Source organism: Moschus berezovskii, chromosome 18 (assembly GCF_049115385.1).
Source record: "Moschus berezovskii isolate FMDL1 chromosome 18, NW_MosBer_1.0, whole genome shotgun sequence".
Lineage (NCBI taxonomy): Eukaryota > Metazoa > Chordata > Mammalia > Artiodactyla > Moschidae > Moschus > Moschus berezovskii.
The window spans coordinates 77,773,903-77,788,352 of NC_142477.1; the positions used below are offsets into that span (position 1 = coordinate 77,773,903).

The following is a 14,450-nucleotide window of genomic DNA, read 5'->3' on the forward strand; positions in this document are numbered from 1 at the left end:
AAATGGTACAAAGCACAATGCCAAAAACATTAACAGTTAAAATTTCACCAAATGAAAAAATAGAATACACAGTTGTAAAAAGCTACATTAAGTTATTTTACAACTGCCCCAAGCTGCAAAAAGAAAAAAAACCCAATACCATACCTAAGTTATCCCTCTCTCAAAGTAATGCCATTTATGTTATAAACCATGAGCACCCCATCAAAAGACGGGAACTGCTTTTGTTAATTCATATATATATATATAATGTAATATATATATATATATGACTGTATCACTTTGCTATACTCTGCTTTTTAATATGCTATCTAGGTTGGTCATAACTTTCTTTCCAAGTTTAGGATTGAATAAAAATATATATGACCTTGTGGTAGAAGAATAATTTTGTCACACTTACCAAATCTTAAAGTCAGTACCAAATCTAGAAGGTCTGGTATAGCAGAAATTACTTACTCTATTTGATAATTTAAAAGCTGTAATTTATTTAAGCAAAAATAATTTTTTTCTTGATAACATGTACCACATGTCTGATAAAGTATAGCAGAACTACACAATGTTTTGTTAACCAAGATGGCTGGAAAATAGAATAGAGTGGATGGTAGTTTCCATTAGAGGGAAAGGCAAAAGGAAAAAAAGAAAAGTGATTCTTTTGGTACCCCAATACTGTTTAACTGGAAATCATTTTCTTTTACTAAGGGCTGTAATAGGAAAATTTCCTCTGTTAGATTATTTATAACATGATACATATTTTAGACAGGATGGAAAAATACTTTTATGGAGTAGGAAGCAACATTTCAAATTACATTTTCTGTATTTGCAATATGTGAAAATTTCTCATGCCCTATGATGCATTTATAATAGGACCTGTGGTGGAGATTCTGATCGACTTTGTTGGGTTTTAATATTCATCTCTATTTTATCCTGAATGGACACACGAGGCTCTTGAATCAGAGAGATATTATTACCTACATCATAATAATTGTGCTAGTTCCTCTTGCTCCAATTCTTACCCCTGGAGATATATGAGAACCAGATGTCACCTTACATGCATTGGGGCCTATAATGTGAGGGAGGAAAGATGAGAGAAGAAATCCAGGCTTTTATGTAGAAAAAAAAAAAGACAGCTGTTTTTTCCCCCTCTAAAAGGAGAGAGGAAAAAAAAAAAAAAAACCCTCTGGATCCTGGGTTCTCACTCTTAAGTTTTTTATAATGTAAATCTCTCAGGGGGTTAGGTAATTCCAGCATATCCAGCTTTACAAAACACGTCTCCAAATCCCAGTTGGGGTGAGGCACTCCAACTTAAAATGTTAACATCTATCTCTAAAGTTAGGTAGCTCTTTTGAACTCTTATTATTTATACAGTGGGAAAATATCTTCTACAGCTTCCTTTGAGTCTGGGATCTCAAGTTGCCATAATATTTGCCTGGAAAACCCGAACAGTGCAGAAACACAAAAACACTTTCTCTCCATCTCACAGTGTTCCAAAATTAATTTTCCCTTTGCCTGGGTGACGTAGTTACCCAGCTAAAAACCTCAATTTCCAGTTGTTTTCAGATAGGTATGGCCTGGTGACTGAGTTCTCACCAACGGAAATTTTACTTCTGGGCTGGATAGCATCACTGACTCAATGAACATGAGTTTGAGCAAACTCTGGGAAAGAGTGAAGGACAGGGAAGTCTGGCATGCCACAGTTCATGGGGTCACAAATAGTTGGATATGACTTAGTGACTGGACAACAACAGCAATGGTGCTACATAAAATCTACAGTTGACACTCTGACTACCTGGAGTGTGTGCTGCGTGCAACAAGTGTTGCATATTGCAGCATTTCCCTCAAAAATCTGAAAATCCTGTAATCAGCTTATTTGTTGTGGTACCAGGGGAGTTCCAGTGCTTGTATGAAGCACTAGAAAGCTACCCTCTTAACATCTGACAAACAAACGATATTGACACTTTGTTCAGGTAATGCATATGAACAAGCTGAAGTGTAAGCAGCGATTGTTGATTCAGCTATGTTGTCGTTTCTCATTTCATCCATCTAGCATCTCCTATGTGAACGGCATCCGGCCCTATAACTTCATGGCAGATAGATGGGGAAACAACGGAAACACTGAGAGACTTTACTTTTTGGGCTCCAAAATCACTACACATGGTGACTGCAGCCATGAAATTAAAAGACACTTGCTCCTTCGAAGAAAAGTTATGACAAACCTAGACAGCATATTAAAAAGCAGAGGCATTACTTTGCCAACAAATGTCCATCTAGTCAAAGCTATGGTTTTTCCAATAGTCATGTATGGATGTGAGAGTTGGACTATAAAGAAAGTTGAGCACTGAAGAAGTGATGCTTTTGAACTGTGGTGTTGCAGAAGACTCTTGAGAGTCTCTTAGACTGAAAGGAGATCAAACCAGTCAATCGTAAAGGAAATCAGTCCTGAATGTTCATTGGAAACACTGACGCTGAGGCTGAAACTCCAATACTTTGGCCACCTGATGTGAAGAACCGACTCATTGGAAAAGACCCTGATGCTGGGAAAGATTGAAGGAGGGAGGAGAAGGGGACAACAGAGGATGAGATGGTTGGATGGCATCACCGACTCCATGGACATGAGTTTGAGTAAACTCTGGGAGTTGGTGATGGACAGGGAAGCCTGGACTGCTTTCAGTCCATGGGATCGCAAAGAGTCAGACACAACTGAGTGAACTGAACTGAACTGAACTGATGTGAAATTACTGTTTGGGAATAGAATAAGACAAAGCCTGAGGCTAAAGGGAACACTCATTTTCTTGAATGTAAAAAATGAGAATTAGATGTATAACCAAATGGGCTTTCTCAACAAATAGTGACAAATCCTCTCAGTTTTCCTCTGAGAATGTATTGATTTCACTTTCATTCCTAAAGGCTGTTTTCACTGGGTAAACAATTCTGGGTTGATGTTTTTTTCAGTTCTTGAAAAATGTTTGTTTCCTTCTAGCCTTGGAGGTTTCTGATTAGAAAGTCACTGTCATTTGGATCATTGTTCCATCATTATTCCACCATTGTTCTTTGTACCTGCTTTTTTACTTTGTCTTTAGGCTTCAGAAATTTGATTATGAGTGCCTTAAATGTGTTTGAATTTATACTGTTTAGAGTTCACTCAGTTTCTTGAATCTATACTTTTATGCCTCCCACTAAATTTGTAGAATTTTCAGCCATTTTTTTTTTCAATGAATACTTTTCAGCCCACATTCTACCTTATTTGGGGGTACTCTGATAACCCCAATGTTACATAGTTTTTATATCAAGCTTCTTGAGACTATGGGAGTTTTTTCAGCCTATTTTTCCTGCTGGTCAGAATGGGTCATTTCTATTTTTCTGTCTTCATGTTCATGGAATCTTTCCTCTGACATCAACATTCTACTATTGAGCACATTCATTGAGTTTATTTTACATATTATATTTTTTATTTCTACAATTTCCATTTGTTTCTTCTTTATATTTTCTGTTTCTTTGCTGAGACTTTCTATTATTTTTGTTTTTTTAAGAGAATTTGCAATTGCTCAGTGAAGCATTTTTGTGACTGCTTTACACTTCTTGTTAGATAATTCCAACATCTGTGTCATGCCATTGTTGGCAGTTGTTAATCATCTTCTCTCATTCAAGTTGAGATTTTCTATTTGTATAATGAGTGAGATATTTTTCTATCTTTTCTGGACATTTGGGGCATTGTGTTCTGAGACTGCGGATCCTACTTAAACCTCCTGTTTTAGGTTTAAAACAGGGGAAGAGTATAGAAATCTATGCTATCCACAGGGCCTTCACTGACATTTTATTTTGCTGGGAAAAGGGCTGAGGGAGGAGCAACTTGTTACCATCAAGTGAGAGAGAAACTCCAAGGTTTCTTCTCTGCCACCTCTGTATGTACCACCTCAGAAGAAAGATGGAAGAGTGCTTCATTAATGCCAGGCAGCAGTGAGAGCCTAGTGATTTTGCTCAGTATTTGCTGATGAGGATGAGAGTGGAAGCAAGACAATTTTATGCAGTTTGGCCAGAGTAGGGGAATTTTTTAAAAAGTATCTTTCTTGCCAGACTGTTTTCTCATCCTCTGTCAAGAGAAAGCAGGCCTGGGTTGGGGGGTGAGGGGGTGGTGCCTGCTTTTTTTGTCTAAATGTGTCGGCATTTCTGGGTTATCATCTCCCAGCATATATAGGAGACAAAAGAAAACTCAGGAAATAAAACAGTACGTCATTCATTGAGTCTCAGGGACCCTGGCCATTACACCTCCTTTTCTCCATCTTTCAGAGTCTTCCTGCATTCATTTTATATTAATACTTAATGTTCAGGGTTTTTAGCTTACTTAATGGGAGGAACAGGGAGAAATGATTCTGCTCCATCTTTCCTGGAACCAAAAGTTCAGCCCTCTTAACAGATGATAATGCTTTTTTCCCTGAGTAATTCTGAATAATTATCCTCACCTGGAGTTATGAGAGGAATTTTTCCAGCACAGAACAAAATCTTGAGACACATCTATTCTTCTAAAGAAGCCAAGGTGTCCTTCCCCAAGGGTCTCTGCTGCCTCGTATGCCCACCGTTTACTAGTTGAGGAGCAAGAAGGGAATATTAGTAACGGTAGATCCAGGGAATAGGGAGGTTTGTGAGAAGATTAGGAGTGATTGATCAGCTTTTTTTTTTTTTAACTTCACTACAGCCCACACCTCAGTTCAGTTCAGTCTCAGTCGTGTCCGACTCCCCGCGACCCCATGAATCACAGCACGCCAGGCCTCCCTGTCCATCACCAACTCCCGGAGTTCACTCAAACTCATGTCCACAGAGTCGGTGATGCCATCCAGCCATCTCATTCTCGGTCGTCCCTTTCTTCTCCCGCCCCCATTCAGTGGATGATAAATAGGAAAAGGAATATGCTTTTGAAAGGGAGTTTGAAAGGTTCACAATTAAAGGGTTACATACTTTTTCCCCCAGAACTTCCCTCCCCAAGGCAATGATTAAATAAAGAAAAAAGAATCCCTTTGTTTGGTGTGGTTTTTATTTAGATCTTTACTTATTTGGACCTGTAAATTCTCACGTTTGGTTAAAGTGTCATAGATCTCTGTGTAATAACTACAAAACCAGCTTGTAAAGATGAATAATGTGAGCAAAAGTTGACATTGATGGTCATTAAAGACCAAACTTACCTAACCATCAAGGTAATGAATAATGTTAAATGTTAATCTTCTTGTTCTATGGCTATTTCTTAGACAAACAGGTCTGTCTTAGGTTTGATGATTGATATGCCTGGAGCTGGATGTACTATATAGTTTTTTGAAGATCTGCCTTTTCTTCTACTTTTGGTATTTTTTAACTTAAGCTGCTAGCTGGCCTCTTTACCACAAGAGCTCTTTTTGCAATATGAGTATTGAACTGGTTATTATGAACTTTCTTATTATAACAAATATCCAGGCTTCTAAAGAACTGATCTCTTTTGTGAAATGTACCTTCCACTTCTGGCATGTTTTGCTTATGTATTTTGACCTTCTTTGCCTCTGGTAGCTTCTGTTCCTTGTCGTTCTGCTCCTTGCCATTCTGCTCATGGTTTATTTGCACTGGCTCTCCTTGTAGAGGTTCCTCCTTCTGATGACGGAGTTCATCAAGCAGTTCTACTCTCTGCTCTAAGATTTGGCATTCATTCTCCAGCAAGGTTGCAATCAAATGCAATGAATATGTGTCTTGTTTCAGTCTCTCAACTTGTTCCTCCAGCTCTTGCTTAGCTGACTCATTATTTGTTTGAGTTGGGGAATGGGTGCCATTCTTTTTAAGAGTTTTGATGTCACTCTGAGATTTCTGATAGGACTTTATTAGTTTGCTGAGCTCAGTGTGTTCCACACGCCAATGTTCTGCTTCCTGTAGCAACTGCTCCATGTTGCTCCTCAGTCGGATATTTTCTTCTTGAATGTGAGGGAATCCGTGCTGAGTTTCAGGAAGGACTTCTTGTCCTTTTGAACAATTTACCAAATCCCTTGAACAGTCTTGCACTGTGCCCTCAGAGTTCTGGTTGTCCAACCTCATCTCCTGTTTAGCAAGCAGTTTTTTGACTAGTACTTTATTTACTTCATCAAGTTCTATGATTTTTTCTCTAAGTTCTGACACCTCAGACATATTGATTTCCTTAAATGATTCTTTTGTTTCTGTGACCTTCTGTTCATAACTTGTCACATGTTTAACAATATCTTTAATTTCTTGTGAGAGGCTTTCAAACTTCTTTGCAATTCGCTGTTCAATTGCTTCATGGTCACTACTTTTTAGCGAAGGGAGAGAACTGCAAAAAACTGAGGGAAGTGATCCAATTTCAAATAAGGTAATCATAATCCTAGGGTCCAAAGACTCTTCTTTGAGATCAGGAGGCTTAAGTGTTTTGGAGGGGGTGGGCACTTCCATCTCAGCTGAATTAGTAGGGCTGATGACCAGGTCACAAGTGGAGTAGAAAACCTTGGCGATTCCAGGAAGGAGAGGTGGTTGTCCTCTGTGCAACTGGGTAGAAAATGTGGAACTAAGCAGAACTCAGAGACCAGAGTTAAGGTCTGAAATCAGGAAGCTGATGTTTATGTGAAAGGTAACATCTCATACAACCTAAGAGGAAGGAGGGTGGGAAAGGGGACTAGGAGCTAGGGCTCCATTTCTCTTCTTCCAGGCTTCTGGTGTTTATTCCCTGACCCTAGCAACCAGGTGTTTATTCTGTCACTGCACCATTGTGGCCTGTCTCTAGATTCTGTCTCCTTTGGGTCACAGCAGAAGCTTCTTAAACTCCCACCAGGTGACTCAAGACCAACCTAGAGCTACTCCCTGCTCCAGAAAGATCTCTACACCAGTCTTTCCTGTCCTTACTTTTTTTTGAGGGTGGGGGAGTGTTCTGTTCATCTCATTCAGTGACTTTCATGTTCATCGTATTCATTGACTTTCCCCTTATCCCCACCATACACAACCTGTTTTTTGTACCACGTAAGTGCATGGCTGAGAGAAGTTGTCCCTGGTGAGGGTCCCTATTCTTTCACAGCGCCTGAAGCCCTTATTGCTCCCCTTCTAGGAGAGGCACTTCTGCAAAAGAAAGTAATCCTTACAAAATAGAACACAAAAAATGTTTCAGTCTTTGTGTGATTTTAGGGAAATAATGTTAGGAATAACTCCATTAAAAAATATTCTACTCTAATCAGAGAATATCTGAATGATTTTTAACAACACAATTACAAATTGAGAATTTCTTGGCTTTGAATGAAGGCATCCTTTAAGATGAGCTTAGTAAGCTTGCTTCTGAATCATTTATATCAGGTGTTATAGATGTAATTACTTTTTACAATAAATTTTTTAAAATAGCATAATTTACCAAAATATTGAAACAGTTAAATCCTGTAGTGGCTTATAGAAAAGCAACTGAGTATTAAACCAAGTGTAGGCTTCCCTGGTAGCTCAGCTGGAAAAGAATCCACCTGCAATGTGGGAGACCTGGGTTCGATCCCTGGGTTAGGAAGATCCCTTGGAGAAGGGAGCAGCTACCCACTCCAGTATTCTGGCCTGGAGAATTCCATAGACAAAGGAGCCTGGCAGGCTACACTGCATGGGGTCACAAAGAGCAGAGTCAGACACGACTTTCACTTTCAAACCAAGTGCACTCTTGTCTCTTTGTCCTTAGGAATCAGGGCCTTGAGCATATTAAGTTCAATCAAAGAAAATGTTCCTCAAGTGAGACTTTTTCCTGGTCTTCAATGTCTTGCTTGTAGGCACCTTACTAATTAGAAGTTTGCCTCCAATCTTAAGGGAAAACTCATTATTTAGCAGTTCTTTTTTTTTCTTTTTTTCACAGCTCCCAACTCACTTTGACTTTGTTTTCCTGAGTGTTAAGCTCATCCTTCAGCTAGCTGGGCTCAGGACCATCACCTTATAACTATCCACATATGCAGTCTTTTTTTTTTTTTTACTTGAAGAAGGAAACATTTTCTAACCACACAATGGCACCACAGAGGCTAGAGACTGCCGTTATGCTTTATATCCATCTCAAAGGTCCAACTTTGGTTGATGTTTTGATGTTTTCCCTTTGACTCAAGTCATTATTTAAAATACATTTTAAAAAATCTCCAGGGCAAAGAAACTTTTTTTCCTGGTCTGGTAATTAATTTCTAGCTTTATTGTGTTGTAATCAGAACATATAACATTTCTTCTACTTTTGAAATGGACATTTTCTCACTGGCTTGATAGATGATCAGTGTTCATGTATATTTCATGGATACTTGAAAGAAATTGAATTCTCTGTTTTCTTCTTATGCTTGCAACTTTTTTATGCTTTTGGACATAAATCTGATATTACCTGAGTTTCTGGAAATGGGTTTGAAGGTGGCTTGGTCAAGATATGACTGACTTTTAAAAAATGCACAACATGAGAGTTGCAAGTTAACTTTTATTTGGGGCAAAATGAAGACTATAGTCCAAGAAACAGCATTTAAGATAGCTTTGAGAAACTGCTGGGGTGGGGGTTCAGTATACAGGTGATTTTGGTGAAAGGGGAATCCATGCAATCACGCACACATTTTTTGCAGAAGGTTTCTACTAGTCTTTTCACGAAAGTTACTAGTCAAGAGGAGCAGTCATCACCACTAAAGCATTTTAATGCTTTTCTAGATACGAACAGATATAAGAATTGGGATAAAAAAAATTGGTGCCTGAAAATATCTATCTGAAGACCTGTTCTGCCTGTTTTCCCAGAGCACAGAGTGCCTCATTTCTGCTCTCCACCTTGATTTCCTTCAGGGGATGTTGATAGCAGTAGCACATGATTTAATGCTTGTAGAGGTAGATGGCAAGTGCCAATTTGTAGTTGGCAATACCATGAGAATTCTCTTTTTATCAAAAGGAAATTTAAATATTTCCTTCCTTCCTACAAATACAATGAATTTCAAATTGTATTGCTGTTATATTTCTGTTAATTTTACTGAAATTTGAGTTTATTGTAGATGCTAAAAAAACCCACCAGAATGATCTTCTTTTCTTTACTGACCCATAATCCCAGTGGATAACTATGAAAGTTAAATACCTTTGGATTTTCTTACAATTTCTGTCTACTAAATGCCCTTAGCTTAATGACTTAAAAAAAACACAAAAATGAAATGTGAAAGAGAAATAAACTATTAGAGAGAAAGCTTGCATAAAATTTTCTCTCTTTTTAAAACCACTTTGTCTTAACAGAAATAGAAACCATATCAAAGGATACATTACATCAACATATCTTATTTCTGGTGATGTTAACCTTGGTCACTTTATCAAGTGATATCTGCTGAATTAAACTACTATGAAATTGCTATCTTTCCCTTTATAACTACCAAAAGTCGTGGGGAGGGTGTTTTGAGACTAGGAAATCATTCTGTTTCTCCTCAAACTATTGCGTATACAATATAATTTCAGTATCCAGAAGAGAATCTTGCTGTTGTTGTTTAGTTGCCATGTCATGTCTGACTCTTTTGCAACCCAGTGGACTATAGCCTTCCAGGCTCTTCTGTTCATGGGATTTCCCAGGTAAGAATACTGTAGTAGGTTACCATTTTCTTCTCCAGGACATCTATCTGGACCAGGGATCAAACCCGTGTTTCTTGCATTGCAGACAGATTCTTTACCACTGAGCCACCATTGTGCTTGCAGTGATTCAATTCAGTTCAGTAACAGTCATCTCAGACTCATTGCGACCGCATGAACTGCAGCACACCAGACCTCCCTGTCCATCACCAGCTCTTGGAGCTTACTCAAACTCATGTCCATTGAGTCAGTGATGTCATCCCACCATCTCATCCTCTGTTGTCCCCTTCTCTTCCCACTTTAAATCTTTCCCAACAACAGGGTCTTTTCAAATGAGTCAGTTCTTCGCATCAGGTGGCCAAAGTATTGGAGTTTCAGCTTCAGGATCAGTCCTTCCAATAAATATTCAGGACTGATTTCCTCTAGGATGGACTGGTTGGATCTCCTTGCATTCCAAGGGACTCTCAAGAGTCTTCTCCAACACCACAGTTCAAAAGCATCAATTCTTTGGTGCTCAGCTTTCTTTATAGTCCAACTCTCACATCCATACATGATCACTGGAAAAACCATAGCCTTGACTAGATGGACCTTTGTTGGCAAAGTAATGCCTCTGCTTTTTAATATGCTATCTAGGTTGGTCATAACCTTTCTTCTAAGGAGTAAGCATCTTTTAATTTTCATGGCTGCAATCACCATCTGCAGTGATTTTTGGAGCCCCCCTAAAATAAAGTCTTTCACTGTTTCCACTGTTTCCCCATCTATTTGCCATGAAGTGATGGGACCAGATGCCATGATCTTCGTTTTCTGAATGTTGAGCTTTAAGCCAACTTTTTCATTGTCTTCTTTCACTTTCATCAAGAGGCTCTTTAGTTCCTCTTCACTTTTGCCATAAGGGTGGTGTCATCTGCATATCTGAGGTTATTGATATTTCTCCTGGCAATCTTGATTCCAGCTTATGCTTCCTCCGGCCCAGCATGTCTCATGATGTACTCTGCATAGAAGTTAAATAAGCAGGGTGACAATATACAGCTTTGATGTACTCCTTTTCCTATTTGGAACCAGTCTGTTGTTCCATGTCCAGTTCTAACTGTTGCTTCCTGACCTGCATACAGGTTCTCAAGAGGCAGGTCAGATGGTCTGGTATTCCCATGTCTTTAAGAATTTTCCACAGTTTGTTGTGATCCACACAGTCAAAGGCTTTGGCATTTATATTATATGTTTATTGATTAGAATTAATTTATAAAAAAGAGCTGTTTTTTTTCTGTATTTACTCATCCATTTTATTCATTCATTCATCCATCTATGTGGTTATACACATATGGATTCACAGATACTTATTGTGTGTTAGTCACCCGGGTGTGTCCAACTTTTTGCACCCGGTTTTGTCCAACTTTTTGCAACCCCATGGACTGTAGCCTGTCAGGCTCCTCTGTCCATGGAATTCTCCAGGCAAGAATACTGAAGTTGGTAGCCATTCCCTTTTCCAGGGGATTTTCCTGATCCAGGGATTGAACCTGTGCCTCCTGCATGGCAGGCAGATTCTTTAAGATCTGAGCCACCAGGGAGGAATACTATTGGTTTTTTACTCAGCTATGCATCAGTAACTTTACATAATTGTTTTTTGATATAACGAGTATATTTTTATTTTGTGTAATTGTTCTACTTGCTCAATAGTTTTTGTTTTGTTTTTTTTAACCAAAGCGTAATGGCTCAGTAATGATGGCTATTCAAAGCTTAGGGTCTTTATATATTTACAAGGCAGCCTATGCAGGATGTGATTTTAAACACAACGACCTATATGCCTGCTTTTATAGGTATTATTGTGTATATGTAGCCATTTTAGAGAAATTATCTGAAAGTGCGAAATTTTATTCAAACAAGCAAAATACAAACGTAGCTGGAGAGTCTGTTAGCCCTTTTCCTCAGTCTGTCCTCTTCTCTTAGACCACCAGGTGGTGGTGTGGGCTTCTAAAATGATCATATAGGAGCCCTGCCTCTCCCCGGGTCCTCCAATCCACCAGCCGCCTCCCCCTCCTTTTTAAGTATGGAACTCTAGAATGAGTGGAACGATAAAGATACTCTCATCCACAGTCTTACTTTTTCAGAGTTGGAGAGTGGAGATTCTGAAGTTGCTTGCCCAGAGAGTTACAGCTAATTATGATGAGAGCTGAAATTCGAGGCCAAACCTGCTGCTTTAACATGTTAAACTCGCCCTGGAAGCCATATTCAGTTTCTGCTGAGTGTTATGTATATAGAAAAAGGTTATGTGAAAGAACAGGTTTTCACAGCTGCTGAGACCGCCTTGTTTTACAAGGATGTTGGCAAACAAACCCACATAATGCAAATGGCATTTTGACTGAGGAAAATGTGACCAGACAGACTTGCAAGACTCTAGCCTCGTCCTCATTTCCCTTAGAAGCCGTATTCCAATATTGGCTAATTCAGTGTTGGCAGCAACTTTACAGAACAAAACTGCTGTAAATAATGGAGAGGCTGTATGCAGGAAAAAATTGAACAGAAAAAGTGCAAACTAAACAGCTCTCTGGTGGGCGGGAAGACAGCCCTTACCCCCACCCCCATCAGCTACCACACCTCTCTGCTGCCCTAGAAACTGTGCTCCTGATCTGCTCCGCCCCCTTCCCTGGATAGAGCACCCTCTGGACAGACAGAATCTTCTGAGATTCACATTCAGGTTTTGTGACAAGGGGACATGCGGAGTTTTTTTCTGTATGCTATATTTTGGCTGCACATATATCTTTAACCCAGGAGCCCAGGGGTAGACAAAGGAAGATGGAGGTAATCAATGTTGCACCTTTTTTCTTTAGTGGTGACTTGCTTCTCTTTTATTTTTCTTCATCCTTCCCAATCCTCCGACCTGATCTGTGTAACTCTTATCTTGGATACTTGAGTAGATGGAATATTTCAGAGGTGGGGAGTGGGAGGGGAGGGGAGAAATCCACAACAAAGTGTTCTTGCTCTGATCGAGTTTTTTAAGTACAAAACTTACACTCTGAAAACTATAATGTATTGTTGAAAGAAATTAAAGCTCTAAATAAGTGGAAAACATTTCATGGGGATGGATTTGAAGACTTGATATTGTTAAGATAGCAATGCTCCCCAGATTGATCCAGAGACTCAACACAAAATCCCAGCTGCCTCTTTTGCAGAAATTGACATGTTGATCTTGAAAAAGAAAGACAAAGCAGGAGGACTTATATGACCTGATATCAAGACTTATTCTTAAGACGTAGGAATCAAGATAGTGTGGTATTGGTGAAAGGATAGACACATAGATCAATGGAACAAAATAGAAAGCTCAGAAATAGATGCACACAATTTTTTATCAAAGACAGGCAATTCAACAAATGGTGCTGAATAAATTGGACACTCGTATGCAAAAAAAGCATTCTTGACGCTCATACCTTACAAAAAAAAAACTCTAGATGTAAAAACACAAAACTAAAATTTATAGAAAAAAACATAGGAGAAAATCTGTGACCTCATATTTGGTGATTAGCTTTTGGATATGACACCATAGCATAATACACAAAAGGAAAGTTTGATAAATTGGAATTTCTCAAAATTAAAATAATTCATTCAGTGAAAGATACTGTTGGGGGTGAATGAAATAACAAACTACAGACTGGGAAAAAGTATTTGTAAATCACATATGCAATGAAGTATTTGTATACAGAATATGTTGAAAACTCTTAAAACTCAACAATAAGAAATCAAAAAGCTCAATTTTAAAACTGGACAAAATATCTGAACAGAACATTCACTGAAGAAGATATATGGATGGCAAATAAACCATCAGTATAGAAAGATGCTTAATATAATTTGTCACTGCTGCTGCTGCTGCTGCTGGTAAGTCGCTTCAGTCGTGTCCGACTCTGTGCGACCCCATAGACGGCAGCCCACCAGGCTCTGCCGTCCCCGGGATTCTCCAGGCAAGAACTAGGGAAGGCAAATTGCAAAAGAATGAGCTGCCATGACATACCATTTGAATATTTAAAAAACAAAAAACAAACAACCCTGACAATACCAAATGCTGTCAAAGATTTGAAACGAGAGCTGTGGAAAGGCAAACATGGTACAGGCAATTTGGAAGACAGTTTCTTACAATGTTAAACATGGACTTACCATACAAACCAGTAATCATGCTCCCAGGTATTTACCCAACTGAACTGAAAACTTATGCATACGCAAAAAAACTGCATATGAATGTTTTTAGCAGTTTTATTCATAATCCTCCCAAACTGGGACCCACTAAGATATCCCTCAATAGGTGAATAGATGAACAAATTGTGGTATACATGATGGAAAACTACTCAGCAAGAAAAAAGAAACATGATATTCATCCATGCAAAAAAATGGATAAATCTCGAATGCCCGTTACTAAGTTGAAAGAACCAGACTGGAAGGGCTACATAATGAATGGTTCTATTCATGAGGCATTCTGGAAGAGGCAAAATTGTAGGAATGGAAAAAAAAGATCAGTGGTTTCCAGGAGATGGGGTTAACAAGGCAAAGCACAGAGTATTCTCTGGAGTGATAGAATTCACACCTATGGTGCTGGAATGATAGATACATGATTCTGCATTTCTCAAAGCCTACTAGCACAAAGAGTGAACTGTATAAATTTGTTTCTAAGTTAACTAGGAGGTTAGAGGGTGTTCATTGGAAGGAATGATGCTGAAGCTGAAACTCCAATTCTTGGCCACCTCATGTGAAGAGTTGACTCACTGGAAAACACTCTGATGCTGGGAGGGATTGGGGGCAGGAGGAGAAGGGGACGACAGAGGATAAGATGGTTAGATGGCATCACCGACTCGATGGACATGAGTTTGAATGAACTCCGGGAGTTGGTGATGGACAGGGAAGCCTGGTGTGCTGTGATTCATGGGGTTGCAAAGTGT

At 39.0% G+C, this 14,450-nt stretch overlaps 1 protein-coding gene across 1 annotated transcript; it reads right to left on the minus strand.

Moving 5' to 3' along the window:
• Positions 1-5,334: 5,334 nt before the first annotated feature.
• SPZ1 (spermatogenic leucine zipper 1) lies at positions 5,335-6,414 on the minus strand. The gene has a single exon (XM_055421701.1). It carries the CDS (start codon positions 6,409-6,411, stop codon positions 5,335-5,337), a length of 1,077 nt encoding a protein of 358 aa, XP_055277676.1. The 5' UTR covers positions 6,412-6,414.
• Between the last annotated feature and the right edge of the window lie 8,036 nt (positions 6,415-14,450).

Excerpts from the sequence above, each read along its gene's own strand:
- SPZ1 (XM_055421701.1), bottom strand. The coding sequence starts at position 6,411 with ATGGAAGTGCCCACCCCCTCCAAAACACTTAAGCCTCCTGATCTCAAA.